General features: G+C 46.9%; 1 protein-coding gene across 7 annotated transcripts in view; it reads right to left on the bottom strand.

Annotated features, from left to right (window-relative positions):
* Positions 1–27,005, bottom strand: part of TANC1 (tetratricopeptide repeat, ankyrin repeat and coiled-coil containing 1) — an 88,943-nt gene that overhangs the window by 19,421 nt on the left and 42,517 nt on the right. For 5 of the 7 annotated variants that reach the window (XM_064155382.1, XM_064155331.1, XM_064155347.1 and 2 more), the window contains 10 exons: positions 19,728–19,829; positions 18,323–18,444; positions 16,911–17,100; positions 11,686–11,943; positions 10,175–10,300; positions 9,211–9,492; positions 8,172–8,323; positions 5,655–5,886; positions 3,050–3,216; positions 2,017–2,624 (listed from right to left, as the gene is read on the bottom strand). In XM_064155382.1, the coding sequence (XP_064011452.1) occupies positions 2,017–2,624; positions 3,050–3,216; positions 5,655–5,886; positions 8,172–8,323; positions 9,211–9,492; positions 10,175–10,300; positions 11,686–11,943; positions 16,911–17,100; positions 18,323–18,444; positions 19,728–19,829 (2,239 nt within the window). Of the gene's footprint in view, positions 1–2,016; positions 2,625–3,049; positions 3,217–5,654; positions 5,887–8,171; positions 8,324–9,210; positions 9,493–10,174; positions 10,301–11,685; positions 11,944–16,910; positions 17,101–18,322; positions 18,445–18,564; positions 18,726–19,727; positions 19,830–27,005 lie in introns of those variants that run through there. The other 2 variants (XM_064155356.1, XM_064155374.1) reach the window with 2 other exon arrangements.

Genomic DNA, 27,005 nt, shown 5'->3' with positions numbered 1-27,005 from the left:
AATAACAGCCTACTACTCTCATTTCTGCAGGAAGGTAGCAAAGTCAAAGGCAAATCTGCATATTTTACAAAGTATGCATTGTAACCTCTGATACTTCTGGTCAGCTCTACCTGTAAGCATGTTCATAGAATGGTTGAAGTTGGACCTCAAAACTCATCCAGTTCCAACCCCCCGCCACAGGCAGGGACACCTCCCACTAGAACAGGTCACTCAAGGCCTTATCTGACCTGGCCTTGAACACCTCCAGGGAGGGAGCATCCATATCCATCCCAGGCAACCTGTGCCAGTGTCTCACCACCCTCACTGGAAAGAACTTGGAAACATAGAATCAAAGACTCAGGCAGGGTTGGAAGGGACCACAAGGATCATCCAGTTCCAACCCCCTGCCATGGCCAGGGACACCCTACCCTAGATCAGGCTGGCCAGAGCCTCATCCATCCTGGCCTTAAACACCTCCAGGGATGAAGCCTCAACCACCTCCCTGGGCAACCCATTCCAGGCTCTCACCACTCTCATGCTCAACAACTTCCTCCTCATCTCCACTCTGAACCTACCCATCTCCAGCTTTGCTCCATTCCCCCCAGTCCTGTCACTCTCTGATAGCCTAAAAAGACCCTCCCCAGCTTTTTTGTAGCTCCCCTTCAGATACTGGAAGGCCACAAGAAGGTCACCTCAAAGCCTCCTCTTCCTAACTTCTTCCTAACATCCAGTTTGTATCTCCTCTCTTCTATTTTAAACCCATTCCTTCTCATTCTGCCATTAGAAGACCTTGTAAATAGTCCCTCCCCAGCCTCCTTGTAGGCCCCCTTCAGATGCTGTGGAAGAAATTAAGCATGCTTGTATTTTAACAGTACTCTTTCCTCTCAGCAGTTGTTGCAATCAATCAACACAGCTGCTGAGAGGTGATTCTGCCTCTTTACTCTGCTCTTCTGAGACCCCACCTTGAATAGTGCATCCAGTTCTGGTGTCCCCATCGTAAGAAGGGCACAGAACTGCTGGAGCATGTCCAGAGGAGTGCCACAAAGATGATCCAAGGTCTGGAGCACCTCTGGAGCTGGACAGGCTGAGGAAGCTGGGAATGTTCAGCATGGAGAAGACTCTGGGGGGGGAACATCAGAGCTACCTTGCAATACCTGAAGGGATCCTGCAGGAAGGCTGCAGAGGGACTTTTCATATAGGTGCTTAGCAATAGGACAAAAGGGGAATGGTTTGAAGCTGAGGGAGAGTAGGTTTAGACTGGGTCCTAGGAAGAAGCTCTTCATTATGAGGGCAGTAAGACTCTGGAACAGACTGCCCAGAGAGGCTGTAGATGCCTCCTCCCTGGGGGTGTTCAAGGCCAGGCTGAATGCAGCCTTGAGCCACTGAGTCTAGTTGAGAGGTATCACTGCCCATAGCAGGGAGGTTGCAGCAGACGAGTAGATGAGTGCTGTGTACAGTTCTGGAGCCCCCAGCACAAAAAGGACATGGAACTGCTGGAGTGAGTGCAGAGGAGGCCACCAAGATGCTCAGGGGGGTGGAGCAGCTCTGCTATGAGGACAGGCTATGAGAGTTGGGGTTCTTCAGCCTGCAGAAGAGGAGGCTTCGAGGAGACCTTGTAGTAGCCTTTCAGTAGCTGAAGGGGGCCTGCAGGAGGGCCGGGGAGGGACTATTTACAAGGTCTTGTAATGGCAGGACAAGGGATAATGGGTTTAAACTGGAGGAGGGGAGATTTAAACTAGGTGTTAAGAAGATGTTTTTTACAGTGAGGGTGGTGAGACACTGGCACAGGTTGCCCAGGGAGGTTGTGGATGCTGCCTTCCTGGAGGTGTTCAAGGCCAGGTTGGATGAGACCTTGAGCAGCCTGTTCTAGTGAGAGGTGTCCCTGCCTACGGTGTGGGATTGAAACTGGCTGAGCTTTGAGTTCCCTTCCAAGCTAAACCACTCTATGACTGATTCTATGTCTAAGGTGCCTTCCAGCCCAAGCCATTCTATGACTCTGTGATTCTGTGGCCATGGTTTCCCAGAGGTGCCACTCACCTGGGCTCACACAAGAAGTCGGTGTTGTCCCCGTCTGCTCTCCACACGAGCCATTCCCTGAAGGAAGGGTGGCAGAACATGCGTGTTTTGTCACGCCTTTTGATCAGAAAGCAGGAAAGGGCTTCCATCCTCTGGCTGAAGTCTTCCCATTTCTGTTCACCATTGATCTGGCCTGCATTGATAGCCTGGAAAATCTGCTCATCTGTCATGGGATGCAGGGACGCCAGAGCCACGTTCAATATTGGCAGGGCTCGCTCAAAGGCAGAGTTGGTCATGAACTTCATGTTGCACTGCAGCAAGTACAGTTCTGACAGCGACACTGGGACAACCTTGTAGCTGGCACTTTTGATTACTAAGTGACCTTTCTGGAAAAGATCCAGGGTGAGTTTCAGATAGAGGTATGAGCCCAGGCTTCTCATGATCAGGTGGTTGCTCACTTTCCCAATAATAGATGCATCAGCTTTGCCATTTAAAGAGATGTTGTTTACAATTTCCTGGCTGTTATTAATTCTGTGCTGAATGTAAGCATTCAAGTCTTCATGGATTTCTTTGTTGTCTGGAAAATTGTCCAGGGATATTGTGATAAAGGGAAGTGAATTTACTATTTCCTATGAGGGGGAGAGAGGTGGGGGGAAAAAAAGAGAAAACAAATCACAGAGGCATTAGAGTTTTCCAGCAGCAAAACCACAACGAAGCATCTTTGCTGTATTTTTCTTCTGTAATGAGTACCAGAGAGGTTAAAAAGAAATTCCTTGTCCCATTTCACTCTTGAAGGTCAAGGAGACACAGTCTGATTTCACCACCTCTTGTATTATTGATTCCACTAGCACACTCGAAGTGATTTGAAACAAAAAAGGGCCTCAAATAGCACACTTGTACACCGTAAATAAACATGCAACAACAAAAGGAAGGGAGGAAAAAACCCAAGAGTCTTTACTTGGAATCCCTCTAATTTCCCACCAGTGCAGCTGCATCAATACAAAAACCACTTAGTCTTTGAAGGTGAGAGAAAAGTCAAAAGGTGCTGTTATACCTGGAAGTTTGTTCTGACGGTCACAATGAGCTTCAGCCAGGGGGGGAACTTACAGATGATATTTGTCATGAATGAAGAAAGTGTGTCACCATAATCAGGTTTGTGAAATTCAGCATCATTTAAACCATCTATCAAAATGATGTAATCCTCCTCAGGAATTTTCTGCTCTGAAATGACAAAAAAACAGAAGAGGAAAGAAGAATGAATGCAAATTCTCCTATCAATTCTCCTATCAAATGATGTATTTTTCTCCCCAGGTTTTGAACACCAAGAAATAAAACCCCATCTTTTTATGCACAGCAACACACTTTGCAGCATTAAGTATTGCTTGGGAGACTCAAAGCAGCATCAGGAGATATAAAACAACACTGCCATAAAGTGAAAGAAGGGGAAGCAATCACAGCAGAGCTTTTTCACTGCACTCTTATTATGGATCCACTTCACAATCGATTTATAAACAGCTCCTCTAGTGGAGCTGCCAAACAAAAATCAGTTCGTGGTTGGCAAATATCAAAGGCATTGGTTTGCAATTTCAGTGCTGAGGAGAAGAGGTTCTTCTGCCCCAGCTTGAGAAACCAGCAACACTAGTTTTGCACACTCCTAAAGAATGAAAATCCCAAGGGGTTAACACAAGATCTGCCAGTGGATTTCACAGGAATTCTGTGGCCTGGCAACAAAATTCAAGAATCATAGAATCAGCCAGGTTGGAAGAGACCTCCAAGATCATCCAGCTCAGCCTAGCACCCAGCCCTAGCCAATCAACCAGACCATGGCACTAAGTGCCTCACATCCAGTCTTTTCTTCAACACTTCCAGGGACAGAGACTCCACCACTTCCCTGGGCAGCCCATTCCAATGCCAATCACTCTCTCTGCCAACAACTTCCTCCTAACATCCAGCCTAGACCTCCCCCAGCACTTGAGACTGTGTCCTCTTGTTCTGTTGCTGGTTGCCTGGCAGAAGAGACCAACCCCACCTGGCTGCAGCCGCCCTTCAGGTAGTTGTAGACAGCAATGAGCTCTGCCCTGAGCCTCCTCTTTTCCAGGCTAAACAACCCCAGCTCCTGCAAACCAGGTTTCAAAGGAATGGCACAGGCTCTGCTCACAGCTGGGCATACTCTGCCCTGCACCAGGTACCTGCTCACGCTGGCACAGACTGTGGAGCCAGCTGATCTTCAGGAGGGGTATGCTGGGGTTTTTCACAGTATGGAACTCCTCCTGCCACATGCTTTCTTGGAAAACTGCTGCATCCATTTTACAAGCCAGCAAAACCCACATCCACTCTGCAGGCATTTCAGGCACAGAAGTTTACAACGAACAGAAAATGACAAACCAAGGAAGTTTGGCAAAACTCAATAGCATCTGAAACAAAAATCTTCCCTGCAAATGTGCTGGCCTTCATTTCAAGCTGCAGAGTTGGTTTTGGGCTTTCTGGCAGAAAAAGAAATGCAAAGGTTCCATGACTTCTACTAAGTTCCATAGAATTTTAGTTTAGAACATGAAATATCTGTGTAAAACCTGCCTCTTATTGCTACAAACAGCTGCCACAGTTAAGAAATCCCCTTCTCTGGGCATATTCTGCTTGCTTCATTTGCCTCAGAGCATTAAAACACACATTCACAGAACCACAGTAGAGGTTGGAAGGAGCCAGCAGTGTGCCCAGGTGGCCAAGAGAGCCAGTGGCATCCTGGCCTGCATCAAGAATGGTGTGGTCAGCAGGAGCAGGGAGGTCATTCTGCCCCTGTACTCTGCACTGGTTAGACCACACCTTGAGTACTGTGTTCAGTTCTGGGCCCCCCAGTTTAGGAGGGACATTGAGATGCTTGAGCGTGTCCAGAGAAGGGCGACGAGGCTGGGGAGAGGCCTTGAGCACAGCCCTATGAGGAGAGGCTGAGGGAGCTGGGATTGGTTAGCCTGGAGAAGAGGAGGCTCAGGGGTGACCTTATTGCTGTCTACAACTACCTGAGGGGTGGTTGTGGCCAGGGGGAGGTTGCTCTCTTCTCTCAGGTGGCCAGCACCAGAACAAGAGGACACAGCCTCAGGCTGCACCAGGGGAGATTTAGGCTGGAGGTGAGGAGAAAGTTCTTCACTGAGAGAGTCATTGGACACTGGAATGGGCTGCCCAGGGAGGTGGTGGAGTCGCTGTCCCTGGGGCTGTTCAAGGCAGGATTGGACGTGGCACTTGGTGCCATGGTCTGGCCTTGAGCTCTGTGGTAAAGGGTTGGACTTGATGATCTGTGAAGTCTCTTCCAACCCTGATAATACTGTGATACTGTGACCTCCAGAGATTGACTCCAACCTCCTTGCCAAGGCAGGCTTCCCTAGGGTAGTTTGCACAGGAACACATCTAGGAAGGTTTTAAAGGTCTCCAGAGGAGATTCCACAACCTCTCTGGGCAGCCTGTTCCAGCGTTCCGTCACCCTCACTGTAAAGAAGTTTCTCTTCATGCTGAGGTGAAACCTTCTCTGTTCCAGTTTGTAGCTGCTGCCCCTTGTCCTATTGCTGCTGACCACCAAAGAGAGATTGGCCCCAGCCACTTGACAACCACCCCTCAGATATTCCCCCTCCTTTAGATTCTGCTTCCAAGTCACTTCCAGCTCAACCTACCTTTCCTGAGGTTCACAAGTGGCTCCAGCACTCCTCTTCTGAAAGCTGCTGCTGGGTCCTGCACACAGGACCTGAGGCTGAGCATGCTCTGCAGTTGTGGCTCTCTGATGAGGAGATCTCTGTAGGCTGTCAGCTGGCTGGAGCGGCACAGCAGAGCCGCCACGCTGTGCACGAACTCCGGCACCAGGCAGGTGTAGGTGTTGTCAGCCTGGCAGTAGTGGTAAGCAACCACCTGCAGAGTTTGGGACAAACACAAGTGGCACCCTTCAGTGCTCCTGCTGGCCACCAGCTAAGTCTAATTGTGACCAACTGACACTGAATTTCTCCTTCAGCTACAGAATATTTCTCAGTGTTAGAACAATTACCTAACCCCAAGGCTGGTGTCAGATGGATCTGACCTGTGTCAGAGACACAAAAAGGAAGACAGTGAGACTGATTCTGACCTTGTAGAGTATGCAATGAGGAAAAGAAACCAAAATGTCAGATTCTGGTATGAAAACAGAGTAATGTGAGCTCAGGCTGCCTGGATACAGCAGGTAGACAGCTAAGTAACTAAGCAGAACATGAAAAATAATTTGAGGCTCCCACTAAGCCACCCAATAGCTGCAATTTAACTGTGCTGTAATCACCCAAAGACTAATCTGATCCTCATCATCATCACTCAAGGGCTAATCTGATCATCATCAGGCAAAAGGAAACGACAGCTAATAAAGACACTCACATAGCAAACAGAGGAAGGGAACAATTTGCTTTATTCTGACTATTGACTGTGTATTACCTAAAAAGGGAAGATAACACAGGAAAACCCCAAACAAACCAGAGTGAAAACAGGGTGTTCTCAGTAAATAAAGTCTGAACTTCACTGACTTTCCTAACACTGTTTTCAAACAATACAAATCACCTTACAGACTGAAACAATGGCCTCCAGTTTTCTTCACAGCTCTTTTGTGTGAAGTGTGCAATTCATTGCTTTTACTGCTTAGGCAAAGAATGAAACACCAATCACAACACTGCAGTGCACAAACTAATTGCTTGCTACAGACCCTCAGAGTATGGAAAACAGAATGACTGCGTTCAGACACGGCCTGTGTCTCAGAATACAGAGGGATTATACACAGTGCAAACGTTTTCTGTTCACTTCTTCCCAGAGTTTTGCTTTTGACCAGGTTGGAAGAGACCTCCAAGATCAGCCAGTCCAACCTAGCACCCAGCCCTAGACAATGAACTAGACCATGGCACTAAGTGCCTCAGCCAGTCTCTTCCTGAACATCTTCAGGGATGGTGACTCCACCACCTCCCTGGGCAGCCCATTCCAATGCCAATCACTCTCTCTGCCAACAACTTCCTCCTAACATCCAGCCTAGACCTGCCCTGGCACAACTTGAGACTCTGTCCCCTTGTTCTGTTGCTGCTTGCTTGGGAGAAGAGACCAACCCCCACCTGGCTACAGCCTCCCTTCAGGTAGTTGTAGACAACAATGAGATCATCCCGCCTGAGCCTGAGCCTCCTCTTCTCCAGGCTAAACACCCCCAGCTCCTTCAGCCTCTCCTCACAGGGTTTGTGCTCCAGGCCCCTCACCAGCTTCCTTGCCCTTCTCTGGACACATTCCAGCACCTCAACACCTCTCTTGAATTGAGGAGCCCAGAACTGGACTCAGCACTCAAGGTGTGGCCTGAGCAGTGCTGAGCACAGGGGCAGAATAACCTCCCTTGTCCTGCTGGCCACACTGTTCCTGATCCAGGCCAGGATGCCACTGGCTCTCTTGGTCACCTGGGCACACTGCTGGGTCATCTTCAGCTACTATCCACCAGTACCCCCAGGTCCCTTTCTTCCTGGCTGCTCTCAGCCACTCAGTCCCCAGCCTGTAGTGCTGCTTGGGGTTGTTGTGGCCAAAGTGCAGAATCCTGCACTTGACCTTGTTCAATCTCATCCCATTGGCCTCTGCTCACCCATCCAGCCTGGCGAGGTCCCTCTGCAGGGCTCCCCTACCCTCCAACAGACCCACACCTGCTCCTAGTTTGGTGTCATCTGCAAACTTACTGATGCTGCACTCAATCCCCTGGTCCAGATCATCAATAAAGATATTGAACAGGACTGGGCCCAGCACGGATCCTTGGGGAACACCACTGGTGCCAGATGCCAACTGGATGCGGCACCATTCACCACCACTCTCTAGGCCCAGCCTTCCAGCTCAGTACACTGAGCATCTACCTGTAGAGGGCCCTTGTGCAAGTGACAGATCCCAACCTCTTGTACACACAGACACCAGGTGTGACATTTTTAATGTAACTCTTTCTATGAGCAAGCAGCATTCAAGCAATGACCTGACAGGTAGAAGAGGCAGGAAGCTGGTTTCACCAGTCATGAAACACACATGCCTTCTACAAGTGTCCAGGGTGCCACTTCTCCTCCCACTAGTGACCACTGGCCTAGCCAGTAGGCTCTGCAAAGCAGGTGTGCCCCCCAGGCTAGAGGTTTTCTAAGCCACCAAAAATCTCTGGGGAAGTGGAAGCTCACCTTTGAGGCAAGGCGCCGGACAGAATCACCCAGCTGATTTTGGTACTCAGGAGCCCCAGAGCCACTCGGAGTCCTCATGGTGCTGGTACCACTTGTTGGAGGAGCAGAGGAGGGTAGGTGACTTAAGGGAATCTCCTGGCAGGAGTCACCACCTACAGTTCAAAGACAATGACTGTAAAAAGTCTGAACTTGCTGGTAGCAGGCTAATTTATAGTAAAACTCCATGGAGTATCATAGAATCAACCAGGTTGTAAGAGACCTCCAAGATCATCCAGTACAACCTAGCACCCAGCCCTGTCCAATTAACTAGACCATGGCACTAAGTGCCCCAACCAAGTCTCTTTTTGAACACCTCCAGGGAGGGCAACTCCATCACCTCCCTGGGCAGCCCATTCCAATGCCAATCACTCTCTCTGCCAACAACTTCCTCCTAACATCCAGCCTAGACTGCCCCTGGCACAACTTGAGACTGTGTCTCCTTGTTCTGTTGCTGGCTGCCTGGAAGAAGAGATCAACCCCACCTGGCTGCAGCCTCCCTTCAGGTAGTTGTAGACAACATTGGGGTCACCCCTGAGCCTCCTCTTCTGCAGGCTGCACACCCCCAGCTCCCTCAGCCTCTCCTCACAGGGCTGTGCTCCAGGCCCCTCACCAGCTTCATTGCCCTTCTCTGGACACCTTCCAGTATCTCAACATCTCTCTTGAATTGAGGAGCCCAGAACTGGACACAGCACTCAAGGTGTGGCCTGACCAGTGTTGAGTACAGGGAAAGAACATCCTCCCTTGTTCTGCTGGCCACATCGTTCCTGATCCAGGCCAGGATGCCACTGACTCTCCTGGCCATGCTGCTGACTCATGTTCAGCCTACTACCTAGCAGCATTCCCAGATCCCTTTCTGCCTGGCTGCTCTCCAGCCACTCTGTCCTCACAGCACTTGCTGAGGAGCTGATGAAGCCTGACCACCCCCATCTGAAAAGCAACCAACACTGGGCTCTTGTTACCAGCACAATAACCCCAACAACTGCTCAGAACAGGAACATACTTTTAGGAGATGAATGAGGGCTGTTGGAAGCTATTTGCCTCATGCGACTCCCATGGCAGCTAAGTGCCACCAGCCGTGAAATGATGGCAGTCTTCCCAAATCCCACGTTGCCAGTGATGACTGCTCCCCTGTTCTCTGCTGGGTCACTGTCCCTCAGCCTGTCCTCAATCTCCTGAAACAGCCATTCTCTTCCAACGAACACCGAGTCCGTTGTGATGCTTGGCACTTCAAACAGCAGCGGCTTCAGCAGAATGTCTTGAGGCTTGTAGGGGATGAAACGAGCTGAGGAAAGGTGGCACAGAGAGCAATTTATTAGGAGAAACTCTGCAGGCAACAAACCAGCACTGGGTTAGATTACTTCATTCAGTGCCCTTGTTAACAGCATTCATTGTCAGGCTTGTTGGAGCGTTCATGATGACAACAATGAAGACCGAGTTGCTCACTTCATTCCATAATCACTCAGGTCGCTCCCTAATTCCTGTGTGATTTAAACGCTAGAGGAGAGATGCTACAGGTATAACTTTTTTTTATACAAGGGAGCTTGAGTTAGTAAGTTTTCTTTAAAAAAACACATGAATAATTCTGCAAATGAGGAAGTGCCTAACATTCTTCTGTTTAGAGTGAACTACACTGCTGAGCCTCTCCCTGTCAGGTCTTCAGATCTGTAAAGGCATTTACAGAGAAACAGAAAAAGGTGCAGAGAATAAGTGAAAAAAATCTGGTTTAAAAAGAATAATGATAAAAAAAATATCATTAATAATGATTATAACCATTACTTTACTGATAAACATATATTAATATAGCTGATATATTAATATTATACTAAGTCTTATTAAATAATAACAATAATAATTATTACTACCCATTTTTCTGTCCTTTTGCAACCACAGATGCACTGTGACACAGCCCAGTGACTTCAGTCTGCCCAGCTGGGAGGTGCTAGAGCTGTGAGAGAGGTGCATACCTTTGCTCTCCTGAGGCACTCTGCCACCAGCAGTGTTGTGCCACGGCAGGCGAATGGAGGTGCGTAGAGGAGCATTTCTTTGTCCGTCCAAGTAACTCAGATCTTCCAGTTTGGTTGAACTTGTGGCTGGAGTTTTAAAGGACTGAAGGTTATTTTGCTCTCAGTGATAAGTTACAAGGAACATGATTACATAGCACAGTGCTTTCCTCAACAGAGTGCTTACAGACAAGCTTTTGTAGACAGTGGCAGTGGTTCATGTTACGACCTTTACACAATCTTTTCAATCAACCTCACTAAAGATTTAGGTTGGTTTTTTTTTCCCCTTCCAGATAGCCTTCTCATCTGCCTTAACTCCCTCACAGGGTAAACAGTTCTCATGTGAATTTGTTACTATGAGAACTACCACATCAGAAGGGTCATCATAGGATGGCTTAAGTTGCAAGGGCCCTTACAGATCATCTGCTCCAACCTTCCCTCCATGGGCAGGGACACCTCACAACTAGACTTGGCTGCTCAAGGCCTCATCCAATATGGTTTTGAACACCCTCGAGGAGACATCCACAGCGTCCCTGAGCAACCTGCTGCAGAGTCTCACCACCCTTGTACTGAAGAGCTTCTTCCTAGGATCCAGTCTAAATCTACTCCCTCAGCTTCAAACCATTCCCTCCTGTCCTACTGCTACACACCCTTATGAAAAGTCTCTCTCCAGCCTTCCTGAAGGATCCCTTCAGGTATTGGAAAGCAGCTCTAAGGTCCCCCTGAAGTCTTTTCTTCTTTAGGCTGAACAATCCCAGCTCCTTCAGGCTATCCTCAGAGCAGAGATGTTCCAGCCCTTGGATCATCTTTGTGGCCCTAATCTCGCCTCACTCCCAACAGCTCTGCCTCCTTCTTATGATGGCTCAGAAGGCTTAGGAGCAGAATTCTGGATTACATTTTTTATCTGTCTACATTTTTCTACCTAAAGGACAGCTGTGCAGAAGAGCTGAAAAGCCAGATAACAAATGTGCCAGCGGATATCAGGGATATGTATTCTTTCACCAAAAGTAAACCAAATGAACATTCACATTCAAACAAGCAGCTTTCAGACTGGCATCAAACACATAAACCTTCTGTCTGCTGGAGGGACCACACAGCAGGGCATCAGCAATTCAGATTTCTGGAGTGCAATGACAACAACTTCCTGACAAAGGTGACTAAGAAATCAAAAAGGAAAGATGCTCTGCTGGACCTCATACACAAAAGGAAGAACCTGTCACAGGAGTGAAAATTAAGAGCATTCTGTGCTGCCAGCGACCAGGAGATTGTGTAGCTCAGGAGCTCAGTATGACAGAGCAGAGCAAAAAAGCAGAAGCACAGCTTTGGTAATACTCATCTTTGCAGCTTAGAACCTACATTTTCTTCTCTCTTCCCCACAAAAACACTTTCAATCTTAACAGCCTAACTTCCACAGAAAGCCCCAGCAGAAATGTCCTGTCAGTGAGAAGAGCCTTTTCTCTGTCTCCTGAATTTACCTGCAACAGAGTTTGGACGAGGCATTATTAAGGACCCAGAACTTTGTGCATAGTTAGTAGGACCCTCTCCTGCTGGTACTTCTTGTGTCAGATTCTCAGCAGATCCAACAGCCTCCTCTTCTGCCACTGGTGAGCAGTTGTCTGTTCTTCGATCGTGACTGACACCTTGGTGCTTCCCAGCTCGGAGACTCCCATCCTTGCTCCATTCCAAACTGGATCCACTACGATCATCATTTTCTGATGAACTTGTTATTGTTGCTGAAAAAGGGAGGAAAAAAAACCCCAAACAACTTAAAACACACATCAGAGGGAAATGGAGCACAAGTGATCACATACTCAAAGGGCATTTTGAGCCAGCAGATACTGCAGGATTTCTTCGCTGAGTATAGAATCATAGAACGGTTTAGGTTGGAAGGGACCCCAAGGATCATCCAATTCCAACCTCCTGCCATAGGCAGGGACATCTCCCACTAGAACAGGTCACTCAAGGCCTCATCCAAAATGGCCTTCAACACCTCCAAGGAGGGAGCAGCCACAACCTCCAAGGGCAACCTGTTTCAGCATTTCACCACCCTGTATCTTATTAAATATAAGGAATGTTATTGATCTGAAAGAGCCAAACAATACAGCTTGTCAGATTGGGGAAAACACCTCAGAAAGGAGGCAAGAAAACATTCTGAGGAGACCAGATTGATCTTCAGATCTATGTAATTCGTACTGAGAGGGTAAAAACCTAACCACCAAAACTTCTTTATATGAAGAATCTCGTACTTCAATGAGACATATCTTAACTTCCTTTGACGTTCTAGGATGCCTTGCTGCAAATTTTCATAGACTCAGAATCAGGCAGGGTTGGAAGGGACCACAAGGATCAGCCAGTTCCAACCCACCTGCCAGGGACACCCTACCCTAGGGCCAGGCTGGCTACAGCCCCATCCAACCTGGCCTTAAACATCTCCAGGCACGGGGCCTCAACCACCTCTCTGGACAACTCAGTCCAGGCTCTCACCACTCTCATGTTCAACAACTTCCTCCTCATCTCCACTCTGAATATACCCACCTCCAGCTTTGCTCCATTACCCTTAGTCCTGTCACTCTCTGATAGCCTAAACAGTCCCTCCCCAGCCTTTTTTGTAGGCTCCCTTCAGATACTGGAAGGCCACAATAAGGTCAACTCGGAGCCTCCTCTTCTCCAGAGTGAACAGCCCCAACTCTTTCAGTCTGGCCTGATAGCAGAGCTGCTGCAGCCCTCTGAGCATCCCCCTGGCCCTTCTCTGGACAAGCTCCATCATCTCCACATCCCTCTTGCAATAGGGGCTCCAGAGCTGGATACAATACTCCAGGTGGGGTCTCAGCAGAGCAGAGTAGAGGGGGAGAATCACCTCCCTCTACCTGCTGGCCACACTTCTCCTGATGCAGCCTAGGATCTGGTTGGCTTTTTAGGCTGCAAGTGCACACTGCTGGCTCATGTTGAGCTTCTCATCCACCAGCACCTCCAAGTCCCTCTCCCCAGGGCTGCTCTCCAGGCACTCACTGCCCAGCCTGCATTTGTGCTATATTTTCCACCCATTCTACAGTGGTGGAGCCAACAAAAGCTCACCAAGAAGCAGCTCCTAGAGCAAGAATCCCACCTTTTTGATAATTCACATTGTTAAAGACTGATCTTTGCAAAAAGAATTCAATTCTTTGAAAAGACTTGCACAGTTCTTCCAAAGATAGGAGGATTTCCACAAGCCTCCTTTTGTGCATGTGGTGGGTTGAAATTACTCCCAAAATACAATCATCAGACTAGCTCAGAAGGTTTGGAAGCAAAATGAAGCTGTATTTACAAGCAAGCTAAAATGTAAAAGCATAAAATACAATGTACATGTACAAAAAAGACTCAGATCTATTAACCATTATCTACAATTCAGAAATAACACAAACCCTCTCCTTCAATTGTTCCCCCACCCCTCTGGACAACAGTACAAGGGAACAGCTCTCCCCCTAGACAGAAGTCAGCCACACTGCTGCTATGTACTCAGCCACAACAAGAGCCTCAGCCAAGGTCAGTGAAAGCCATGCAAAAAAGATCAGCCAGCAGCAGCCAGAGCAGAGTGGAAAGGAAGAAGGAGTGGTTTGTGCAGCACACTTGATCCTAATCCAGCAAGTGAATGGAATGATAGAGAGTTATCATTACTTTGCTTTTGTAGCTAATCCTCTATTACTATCTTTTATTATTCAATGTCCCTGGAATTTTCCTGCTCTGTGTTTCAGGCTAGAGGGTTAGTTTTAAACCACCACAGAGCATCTTTACTTAGCTTAAATTGTGAAGAATTTATAGCTCTAAATACGTAGCCAGCTGTGAGCCCACGTGGCCAGGAAAGCAAATGGCATTCTGGCCTGGATCAGGAACAGTGTGGCCAGTAGGACAAGGGAGGTTATTCTGCCCCTGTACTCAGCACTGGTCAGGCCACACCTTGAGTGCTGTGTCCAGTTCTGGGCTCCTCAATTCAAGAGAGATGTTGAGGTGCTGGAACATGTCCAGAGAGCTGGTGAGAGGCCTGGAACACACACCCTAAGAGGAGAGGCTGAGGGAGCTGGGGGTGTGCAGCCTGCAGAAGAGGAGGCTCAGGGCAGACCTCACTGCTGTCTAAAACTACCTGAAAGGAGGCTGTAGCCAGGTGGGGGTCAGCCTCTTCTGCCAGGCAACCAGCAACAGAAGAAGAGGACACAGTCTCCAGCTGTGCCAGGGGAGGTCTAGGCTGGATGCTAGGAGGAAGTTGTTGGCAGAGGGAGTGATTGGCATTGGAGTGGGCTGCCCAGGGAGGTGGTGGAGTCGCCGTCCCTGGAGGTGTTCAAGACAAGTTTGGATGAGGCCTATCCTCAGAGTAGAGGCTTTCCAGCCCTTGGATCATCTTTATGACCCTCTTCTGGACTCACTTCAACAGCTCTCTGTCTGATTTATGATGGGGACACCAGAACTGGATGCAGCATTCAAGATGAGGTCTCACAAGAGCAAAAGGGAAGAATCACCTCTCTTGCCCTGCTGGCCACACTGCTCCTGATGCAGCCCAGGACATGGTTTGCCTTTTGGGCTGCATGAGTGCACTGCCTGCTCATGGTGAGCTTCTCATCAATCAATACACTCAAGCCTCATTATTTTCAGAGCTACTCTCAACCCCACACTCTGCACCCAGCCTGGATTTGTGCCTGGGATTGGCCTAACCCAGATGCAGGACCCTGCACTTTGACTTGTTGAACCTCATGCACTTTGCACTGGCCCACTTCTCAAGCCTGTTGCATTCAAAACATTTTCAATGTTTAAACTCCCACTGAAGAGCTGAACAACAAATCCTTAGTTAAGGGTGAGCCAACACCCAATGCATTTTGAACACCTGGATGCAGCAGAAGGAAGTACAATGTAGGATGAAAGGACAACAGGATAAATAAATACAAAGAATAAAAAGTACAATCAGTGCCAATTCAAATAATATCTAGGTGAACCCCAGGCTAAAATGTGAAGTGTGAAGGGTTTGTGTGTGGTGATTCTACACTGCACTGACCAAACCATTAGGTAAAACATTCCAGCATCTTGGACTGCTCATGAAATAAAAATGCACTGACTGCTCCTTGGAACTCTGAGGCTTGTCTAACCCAAAGCACCAGGCACCAACTCCTCTTCTTTTAGACCAACTGCACTGTAGCTTCAGCCCCGCAGAATGATGAGGCACTTGCACAACTCAGCATTCCTCCAGCTTAGCCTCACATTCACAAAGCATTTAAGATCTGCTGCTTTCATTCAAGAGCTCCTGTTCTAAGGAATACCAATAATAGGACACACATTTTAGAGGCAATGGAAGAAAAAGCTTTTCAGGCATCCCATTAACCTTTGCACACAGCCTAGGCTACGCTTCTGTATGACAAATCCATTCCATTGTTATGGTTGTGGCAAAAAAAAATTACTCTGGCTCCTCCTGAAGTATGAAATATTTAAAGCTATGATTCTTCTTGGAGTGAAATGTGGCATCAGGAAACCTTGCTGCTGATTTCCATAGTGAAGCAGTGGCATATATCCACACAAGCTTCTGCTCTGGCCTGTGGCCCAGTCTTTCCTCCTACTTAGCTCACTGCTGAAGATTAAAATCTGCCTCCACCACTATTATGTCAAACCCAAAAGCAGCAAAGAAAAATTCAGCTAGAGCACTAAAACAGAAAGCTAAAGGGAACTTGAACCGTAAGTCAAAGAGAGGGAAAAGGAGAAAAGAGAGATTTCCCATCAGAGCCTACTGGCCCAGAAAACATAGTGGGAGTAGGAGCACAATGGGAGCCCAGATGAGGAACATGACAGAGGAGGCAATTTTCATGGCTGGATGAATTCTGTCAAGGACATTAGAACACATACACTTGCTAGACCCAATTGATAATGCACACTCACTACTACTAACAAATGCACAGACACATTCATGTCCAAGAAACAAAGAACAAAACCATGGGTCACTTTCACAGACAGGCTTCTTCTCTCCTTTCTTGGTTTCAGGCCTTTTGAGATGTGCTGCCACAATTTGCCCAGAGACAAAGAGTGTTCAAATTCTCCCTTAACTTGAAACCTGAGTGACAGCTTGGCAGAACTACAGCAGATGATTTTCATATGGTCCCATGGTCATCAATCGTCTATACCATCCTTCAGCCAACTGATCTTCTTCCACCCCTGCTCTCAAACAGCTCCTTAGAGGAGGACTGTGGAGAGCCTTGACTCAGTCATCTACTCAGTGGAGAATCACACTATTGCATCTCTGCCCTGATATCCAAATTTAGCCTTACATTCATGCCTGTTACTCAGAAGTTTGCACTGTTTTTAAGCAGTTTGATTTAGGTTATTCTAAGTTATTTTTCCTTCAGCTGGAAGTCAAACCAGCTCTAAGCCATGCTGTGCTTCACCATTATGAAATGCAATGGAAATATACAGTGGAAAGGGGGAAAGGTAGAAGAAAAAAAGAAATGGAGATAGAGGAAATTAGATGTTTTAAAAGATAACATGAAGACATTAAAATTGCAACAGAGAAAGAAGAGAAATGCCCACCAAACAATAATAGCTAGAGCCAAAGAATGTGATTTCAATCTCTCAAGTACAGAGGGTTTGAAACAGGCCTCATGGACAGCATAAAATGGAACACAAGGACATGAGGCAGCAGATTTGTAGTGTCAAGAGATGAATAACTTCTATTCCTAATGAAGATGCTCACCTATAATTCCACTGTCCTTGCTCTCCAGGGTGGAGCTAGGGCTGCTGATGGTTCCGCAGGGACTACCTTTGTTAGCTGCTGCTTTGCCCACACAGCTGTTGAGTGTGGAGCAGGGACTGTCAGTGCTGGGTGATGTAGTGCTGCTTGTGAGGGTGGAGCAGGGACTGACTCCTTGACTGGCTACTGTACACTGCAAAGTGAAGAAAAACAAAAGAGTTATTGCACAGCAGGCACCACACCACTGCACTGAACATCAGACACCTCAAAGTGAAGAAAAGCAAAGCTAAGAGCCCACTTCTCAAGCAAGAACTTCCAAGTAATGGAAGCTTCATCTTGATGTGGAACATTAATGATGTTTTCAGATTCCAGTTAAAAGCCACTTGTGAACTAAAAAAGGGATGACATAGTTCAGTACAAGAGATGCAGTGAGATAGGTTAAACGTTTTACTGGATGCCCTTCCCCTCTGCCCCCAGTATCTATTTTGGGGGGTTTAAAGCAATAGAACTGCAGTTGGAGTCACATTTCACTTTCAGTGAAACCAAACTGGAGGCACCAAGATTTCTGAGGCTCAGGGCTAGAAGTGGAGAGAGAACAGAGAACAAAGAGATGTTGGTAAGTACTGTGCAGTTTGAGTTAGTAGATCAATTCATACAGATGGTATCTGCTGGTTTCTCCCCAATTCCTCTGCCTCTAAATGACAGGGAAATATTGTCAAATGGAAGTGAACTTCTTGGATAAAACAAAACACAAATGTCCCAGAAGCATGTTCCTATCCTAACAAACCATCAACACCTTCCATTCTCATATATCACTGAGAGCAGAAGGAAAAAAAAAAGTTCCTCCTAAATACTAAAATGAGGCAGAGGACCCTAGAAGCTGTTCACATTCATAGCAGATCAGATTTAACTTCCACAAAGAAGTCTATTATTTTATCTTTAAGAGTGCAGGATCATCTCACAAACACACACATTAATTTAGAATCATAGAATCAGAATTGTCAGGGCTAGAAGAGACCTCAAGGATCGTCCAGCTCCAACCTCCCTGCCATGGGCAGGGACACCTCGTGCTAGATCAGGTTACTCAGAGCCACATCCAGCCTGACCTTAAGAAACTCCAGGGATGAGGCTTCTACCACCTCCCTGGGCAACCTGTTCCAGTGTCTCACCACCCTTATGGTGAAGAACTTCCTCCTAACATCCAACCTGAATCTACCCATTTCTAGTTTTGCTCCATTCCTCCCTGTCCTATCACTACCTGACATTTAGAACTTACAATTCTACTACCATATGTCCATTAAAATTGGTTGCATTTTGCCAAGTACCAAGCAACTGCATCTAACAAATAGAGGAAGTAACATTAGTGCTCTCAGAAAGGAGATGAACATTAAATATGTTGTTTTTCATTGTCCTACCATGACTTCATTTTTCTCTTCTATACGAGCAGACGTTGGGATCCCTTCTCCCAGTAAGAAACCCAATCTTGTCATCAATTCTTGTGCTGCAGGAGAACAGCTTGAGTCTTTATCAGGCTTTGCTTTGGAGTGGAGGAAAAAAAGTTGAAGGCAAGAGGCTTTGATTTGTAGCAGAAATACAATTAAATGTCAACACCAGCAACAGATCTGTCTGATAAAATCCTGTCAGCAACGCTACCTACTTTTTGACCATTAGGCTTTAAATTGGTGGTGGGTCTTGAATCCTCTGCATACCTACATATATCTAAAGAAGGAAAAACCCCACCCTGTCAGTCAACCCAGAAATGGGTAAGAGCAATCAGCCCACCACTGTGCTGATGTCCCCCCTGCTTTTATAGATATTTCGACATGAAGGGGGAGTGAGCCAAACATGAATCACCTGGTGGTGTTATGATCCACCCCTGGGGAAGGGTCAAAACCACCTGGAGCCAGTTCAAAGTCACTCCCCCAGAAAAGTTAATCTTCTATAACCACACAGGATAAAAAAAGAGGGGGAAAATAGAGAATGAATATTTCAGATGGCAGTACTCAGTGACTCAAGAGAAAAAGCCTGGTTATTTAAATGTTATTAAACCTTTTAAAAGACATTTTACACCTGAAGACTACATATGCAAAAGGTAAAAAAACAGCAACTCAAGCACTGGTTCATTCTGAAGGGCAGCAGAGAGCAACATTTCACCACCAGAGGGGCAATGAATGTATTAACCCTCAGCCTAAATACATGGGGACTACGTACTGTGTGTATTAGCCCACTTGTAATCTATGATTCTATGACTGTTCTAACAGCAGCAACCAACTCAGTGCTCTCAAAGCTCAATCATAGAATCATAGAATCAATCAGGTTGGAAGAGACCTCCAAGATCATCCAGTCCAACCTATGGCAGACTGAAATTCTGCCCAGCCATTTTTAATGGTTTCCTGTAATGTTAAATTAGTTAAGTTCTGTAATGAAAAGTTAGGGGTTAATAACACAGATGTTTTGTGATCTCACAGTTAAAACTACAACTAACACCACAGATCTTTCTGTTGTGCTTGCCCTGCAAAGGCTGTGACATCAGTTGCAAACATGGCAGCTTTTCTGGTTGTGAAAATACTGGATTTTATCTGTATGGTGCTTTAAAAATGAGTAAAAGCATGCTGAGGAAGATTCCAGGAGACCTTTGGTGGCTAGCACTCAACAGCACTGGCATGTCACATGGCCAGCAGAGCAGCACCATGGTAAGTATCTCCTTACCATGCTGCATCTGCAAAGCTCCCTTACAAAGAGTCAGATGTGCTTATTACGCAGGCTCCTTTGTATCACTGTTTGAAATGAAGAGCTGCTCTACCACATAAAGTTGCTTACCATTCTGAGGGAGTTCTCCTTGCTCTGATCCTTTCCTCAGTGGCAGAGCTGCCTCACCTGGCACTCTAGGACTTTCCACGTACTTGGGCTTCCTGACTGGACCTGCAATGGGAACAAGTTGAGCATATGTTAAGTTTTCCCAAATACACCACAAGTTTTCCAAGTCCAATGCTGATCCTCCACAATGCACAAAGGGAATCACAGAATGGTAGGGGTTGGAAGGCACCTCCAGAGATCACCGAGTCCAAAAGCAGGATCACCTAGGGCAGGATGCACAGGAATGCATCCAAGAGGGTTCTGAAAGCATCCAGAGGAGGCTCTACAACCTCTCTGGGCAGCCTGCTCCAGTGCTGCAGCACACACACCATAAAGAACTGTCTTCTCCCGTTGAGATGGAATCTCCTGTGTTCTAGCTTGTACCTTCTTCCTTGTCCTACCACTGGGCACCACCAAGAAAAGGCTGGCACCTTCATATTTACACCCAAATCTCATATATTTATAGACATTGGTAAGATCCCCTCTGAGCCACCTCTTCTTGTAGAATCATAGAATCAACCAGGTTGGAAGAGACCTCCAAGATCAGCCAGTCCAACCTAGCACCCAGCCCTAGCCAATTAACTACACCATGGCACTAAGTGCCTCAGCCAGGCTTTGCTTGAACACCTCCAGGGATGGTGCCTCCACCACCTCCCTGGGCAGCCCATTCCAATGCCAATCACTCTCTCTGCCAACAACTTCCTCCTAACATCCAGCCTAGACCTCCCCCAGCACAACTTGAGACTGTGTCCCCTTGTGGCTGGTTGCCTGGGAGAAGAGACCAACCCCCACCTGGTTACAGCCTCCCTTCAGGTAGTTGTAGACAGCAATGAGGTCTGCCCTGAGCTTCCTCTTCTCTAGGCTGCACAGCCCCAGCTCCCTCAGCCTCTCCTCACTGGGTGCTGGGGTTGTTTAGCCTGGAGAAGAGGAGGCTCAGGGGTGACCTCATTGCTGTCTACAACTACCCGAAGGGAGGCTGTAGCCAGGTGAGGGTTGGTCTCTCAAGACTAAACCACGTAGAGGAATTATTTCTTACACGCAGAGCTGCTGCACTTCCCCTCTGCTGAGAAAGGAAGGCTTTCTTTGGGCTCATCAGAACGCAAAGGCTGCTGGAAAACAAACCCAACCTGCTCACTGTGACAAACCTGAAAACGTTCCCTGCGTATATATGAAGTGAGCAGCATTTTCATGTGCGAACTCAGACAACTTTCAATGGATCTCCTTGGTTTGGAGCTTTGATTTTCCACTCTTACCAGGAAGATGATTTTGTGATCAGCATTTCTTAAGCTAGAAGAAAAAGGCTTCAGGAAGACAGCTTACAACATCAAGACACTAAATAATTCAAACTCCAGAAGCTTTCTATTACAGCATGCTTTCCCCAAATACTGACACATGTCATTGTGCTAGTTTGAGCCTAGCTGGGATATTTTGGTGAGAAGAATTAGATTACAGGCTGTGAAAAGGAAACAATGGTGATGTCTGCTGCACTCATAGGCTTGCTGAGATGTATAAAAACAAGGACACAAATGCAGATAACAGAGTTGCTCTCTGATTTTGGCTGCCTCCCTTCTCTCTCTAACCTGCTGTGTAACTAATCCTTCTGCTTCCTAACCTCCCTGGCCAACTCTCCAAACTCACCTTGAACATAAGGCAAAGTCGGGGATAAGGTAGAGGGGTGGGAAGGAGGTGGAAGGGTGGTTGGGAGCCCCTCCTGGGGATTCTGGTTTCTGGGAGAGCTGTTGTGTTTCTGTATTGCTTTTTAACCTGGATATAGTTGCATATGTTGCAAATGTCTGCTTGTATAGTGTGCTAAGCTATTGGACACTGGAATGGGCTGCCCGGGGAGCTGGTGGAGTCACCGTCCCTGGAGCTGTTCAAGGCAGGATTGGACGTGGCACTTGGTGCCATGGTCTAGCCTTGAGCTCTGTGGTAAAGGGTTGGACTTGATGATCTGTGAGGTCTCTTCCAACCTTGGTGATACTGTGAAATACAAAGCTTCATTCTTTAATTTCCAGTTGCTGAGTCTGGGTGATTTTCTTAAGCGTGGGGGGGCAGGTAACACCCAAACTATCACAGTCCTCATCAAGAAAAATGGTGGAGTTCAGAAAAGGAGAACATTAATAGCTACTAACAGCTCCTGGCTCTATTAAACAGCAGCATTCCCAGTAACAAATTTAGGAAGTTCACAGCCACACATCTTCAGCAGGAAGGGAATTGTGTATTCACACACACTGTTCCAAAATAAAACTGATGCAATCTGTACTCTCACTTTTAGCCTCATGCTCTGCTTTCAGGCTGCTCAGGATCCTACCCTCTGCGAACTATGGGTCAGCAGCAAGCACAGGAAACCTAAAGTGCAGGAGTTCTCCAGCAGAAGGGGGGAATGATGCTGCCCTCTGAAGGTTCACCAGGAAACGTGTGCTGACACTACTGAGCCAGCAAACATCTGCTGGCACCACAAACAGGCTGAAACTCTGGTCTTCATTCAGCAACTCACAGCTAGGTCTACTACACTGACACATAACCTACCACAGAACTGAAACTCCACCACTTATTTATCCACATCCTAACCAATAATGCCAACAGAATTCTATACCAATGAAGCTATTTGCAACACAAAGAGTTTGGGAAAAGCATGAACAGGTAAAGTTGCAAAGTTACACTGGAAAGCTAAGACTGCATTCCCCATGCTATTTAATCTGTGATACTGAAAACCCAAATGCCCATTTTTGTGCAGGGTTCTGCACTTTGGCCACAACAACCCCATGCAGTGCTACAGGCTGGGGACAGAGTGGCTGGAGAGCAGCCAGGCAGAGGGACCTGGGATACTTGTTGACAGTGACTGAACATGAGCCAGCAGTGAGCCCGAGCCCAGGTGGTCAAGAAGGCCAATGGCATCCTGGCCTGTATCAGGTATACTGTGGCCAGCAAGACCAGGAAAGCCCTTCTGCCCCTGGACTCAGCACTGACTAGGTCACACCTTGAGTCCTGTGTTCAGTTCTGGGCCACTCAATTTAAGAAAGATGTTGAGGTGCTTCAATGTGTCCAGAGAAGGGCAATGAAGCTGGTGAGGGGGCTGGAGCACAGCCCTGTGAGGAGAGGCTGAGGGAGCTGGGGGTGTGCAGCCTGCAGAAGAGCAGGCTCAGGGGAGACCTCATTGCTGTCTACAGCTACCTGAAGGGAGGCTGTAGCCAGGTGGGGTTGGTCTCTTCTCCCAGGCAACCAGCAATAGAACAAGAGGACACAGTCTCAAGCTGTGCCAGGGCAGGTTTAGGCTGGACATTAGGAAGAAATTCTCCACAGAAAGATTGACTGGCATTGGAACAGGTTGCCTGGGGAGGTGGTGGAGTCGCCATTCCTAGAGGTGTTTAAAGGTGCCTGGATGAGGCACTTAGTGCCGTGATTTAGTTAATCAGAAGGTGTTAGGTGATAGGTTGGACTGGATGATCTCGAAGGTATTTTCCAACCTGCTTAATTCTGTGATTCTGTGACTTTTAAAATCATCTCCTCTTACATTTTCTGAACTGATGACCACTTAGTTCCAAATCATCACCAGAGGGTGCTCTTCCAACGCCACTTCCTAACAACAACAAGGGGCACTGGCCTTGGTGGAAGCAGCTAAAAATACACTTCTCTGAAACAAAATCACATTCTTTAAGGGGACAATAGTCCAAATCTGTCATCTGTAAGCAGCAGTATAATTAGACATGCCAAAGTTGAACAACAAAAGCAACCAGAATGACACGTAGCAGTCATGTAAAATAGATCAGAGTGGAAATACCTTCAGGATGTATTTTTAACACTCATACTTTATGGAAGAGATCCTTTACTGAATATTCTTCCTGACAAACTGATGTGAAGGTGGCTTACAGTACTTGCAGATCTGATGGATGACATTGCACTAGCCAGGAAATTCATGTTAAGTTTATTTTCATGCACTAATCAGCAACAGGACACATGAATTAACCCATGGATGAAAAAGGACCCATTTAAAGGTGAACAATGGAAGCTCTCCTCCAAACCTGCACAACGGCTGAATCAGGTCTGATAAAAAGTTCATCTGGGGCAGCAGTTTATCATCAGCAAAGAGCAGAGAAGAATCTAAGCTAGAGAAAGCATGTTTGCCTGCTACACTTCTGACTTGTGCCGAGTGGCTTATCATTTCCTGAGTCAGTATGGGTCACTTTCAGATGGGTTTTCCTTCCAAGAATCTATCCTGCAATGTGCACTGTCCACAATTAACCCAGTGTTGTATGAAATGGTAATCATACTGTCTGCTTGCTTTTCTCACCATTCCCTTTCTCCCTGGCAGAAAAATACCAGCCAAATTGATGTAAATAACTTCTCTTTGAAATAAACAACTAACTCACATATTTAGTCACTCCTGCAGCCCTTCTCTAGCTCTCCTCTGGCTCTACTATGGACTCTTAAAGCTGGTACCACTAGAGCTACACCTGTGTCTTCCTCAGGAAGCATTTTGGGGGAGGAATGATCTTTTGCTTTCCTAGTAATTTTTAATGTTTCTTTTTTGACTGCTAAAGAGATGATTTTCCACAAGAACATTTAAACCTGTGCATCTCCTTTCCATTTCTCTGCGCTGGCTTCCCCTCCCATCAACATTAAACAAATCTCTACCTATACTGATACTGAAGATTGAGCCTGACCCAGAGCAGAGCTTACTGCGTGCAAGAGGAATCACTTTCCAGTGTGCTCAACATCAGTCTGCAAAACTTAAGTTCTCTTACCTAGTTGAGTCTCAATTATGAGGCATGCTGGTTAATTTGTTTAATTAAAGTTTAATTTCAAAACTATCTAAAAAGTTCTATTGCACATTTATGGAAGCCTCTGCCAGCAGTCACTGATGTCTTTAAAAGGAAAACTGCTTCTTTGCTCTGTTCAAGCACGACTAAGTCAGTAAACATTTACTTCAAGGGCAGCAGCATCATCTTTCATTCACAACTTAAGTTCCTTAGACCTATTTTTTGGAACCTCTGTTATAAATCAGTATTTTCATTCTTTTAGCTGACCCCTGTAAATCACTCAACTATTGTCCCTTTAAAAACATGAATACTGGTTTAGCTGCACACCTGTAAGGTTACCAATCCAAGCAATGTTCCTTCCAACTTTATAGCAGAAGAAACTCAACTTACTGTGACAGTTTTTCCATTTACTGCTCCTCCTTCCCAGAGTGGTCCCACTGACAACCTTCTCCTTGTCCTGTTTGTTTCTGCTCTTTCATCCTCATCCTCCTCCTCCTCAATGAACTACTTCATTAAGGAAGCTTTTAACTCCAAATGAACCAGTCGCTTCAGTTGTGCCAATAATTTTAGGCTCCTCAGTAATTTAAGACATAGTTTCTCTCTTTCCTCCTTTTATAGTTAGAGGACTGAACGGGGGCCAGAAACACTGGTACTCTTCCAAGCTCTCCTCACAAAGGAAAAGCTTCCCCACCTCCTATGCAAATAATTAACAGACAATGTCACTGACAGCAGACAGTGCATACGGGATCACGCAGCTCTGTGTCCCAGTGAAGAAGTTCAGCTTGCTCTCCCCTGCTTTTGCCTGCCCATGTGTTATGAGGTTCTAGTGGCTGACCTACTTGCAGATGGATGTGCAACAAAGCAGCTATGACCACACATGTGCTGCTGCAAAGATGCCTCTCAGTTGTGTACATCTGCCACACAAGCTGCAGGACGTTATGCGAGGGTATCGCTTTGTGTCCCACCACCAACGTGCCTGAGTTACACAAACAGAACTACGTAAAAGCAGCAAAGGTAGAACAAATGACTGCATGCCAAGGGACAGGCTTCTCCTCTGCCCTGTGACACAGCTCCAAAGACTTTAAAAGAACCCCAAACACCATGATTTACAGTGAAAAACACATCTCTAAGTAGATGCTTTGTCTTCACCTGTAAAGTGACAGGACTGAAACTAGAATTTTGTTCTACAGCTGGTTAGACAACTTCACCACTACATCTTAAGTTCAGAATACCACTTCCAACTTTCTGTGCAATTCTGTCATCTACCATGTTCTGAACTATCTTTAACTTGCAACATGAAAGCTATAAAATCAGGGTGGTCTCTCTTAGAATCATAGAATCAACCAGGTTGGAAGAGACCTCCAAAATCAGCCAGTCCAACCTACCACCCAGCCCTAGCCAGTCAACCAGACCATGGCACTAAGTGCCTCATCCAGGCACCTTTAAACACCTCCAGGGATGGTGACTCCACCACCTCCCTGAGCAGCCCATTCCAATGCCAATCACTCTCTCTGCCAACAACTTCCTCCTAACATCCAGCCTAGACCTCCCCTGGCACAACTTTGAGACTGTGTCCCCTTGTTCGGTTGCTGGTTGCCTGGCAGAAGAGACCAACCCCACCTGGCTACAGCCTCCCTTCAGGTAATTGTAGACAGCAATGAGGTCCCCCCTGAGCCTCCTCTTCTCCAGGCTACACAAACCCAGCTCCCTCAGTCTCTCCTCATAGGGTTTGTGTTCCACTTTAGCATACTGTGTCTTTTTCACAGAACCATAGAATGGCTTCGGTTGGAAAGGACCTCAAAGATCATCTATCCTAACCTCCCTGCCCTTGGCAGGGATGCCTCTCAACTAGACTTGGCTGCTCAAGCTCATCCAACCCAGCCTCAGATGCTACCATTTGTATTAATTCATCTTTCATCAGTTATATTCTGATTGAAAGGCAAAAGAACAACAGAGAATGTCTTCATTAGCACCTGGTGAGTATTTGCAGAAGATAATGATACACAAAATACTGTGTCCAGTTCTGGGCTCCTCAATTCAAGAGAGATGTTAAGGTACTGAAATGTGTCCAGAGAAGGGTGACAAAGCTGGTGAAAGGCCTGGAGCACAGCCCTGTGAGGAGAGGCTGAGAGAGCTACGGGTGTGCAGCCTGCAGAAGAGGAGGCTCAGGGGGGACCTCATTGCTGTCTACAGCTACCTGAAGGGAGGCTGTAGCCACATGGGGTTGGTCTCTTCTCCCAGGCAACCAGCAATAGAACAAGGGGACACAGACTCAAGTTGTGCTGGGGGAGGTCTAGGCTGGATGTTAGGAGGAAGTTGTTGGCAGAGAGAGTGATTGGCATTGGAATGGGCTGCCCAGGGAGGTGGTGGAGTTGCCCTCCCTGGAGGTGTTCAAAACGAGACTGGATGGGGCACTTAGTGCCATGGTCGATTTGACTGGACAGGGCTGTGTGACAGATTGGAGTGGATGATCTTGGAGGTC

This window comes from Pogoniulus pusillus, chromosome 2 (assembly GCF_015220805.1).
Source record: "Pogoniulus pusillus isolate bPogPus1 chromosome 2, bPogPus1.pri, whole genome shotgun sequence".
NCBI lineage: Eukaryota > Metazoa > Chordata > Aves > Piciformes > Lybiidae > Pogoniulus > Pogoniulus pusillus.
This window is presented reverse-complemented; position numbering and strand designations above follow the sequence as displayed.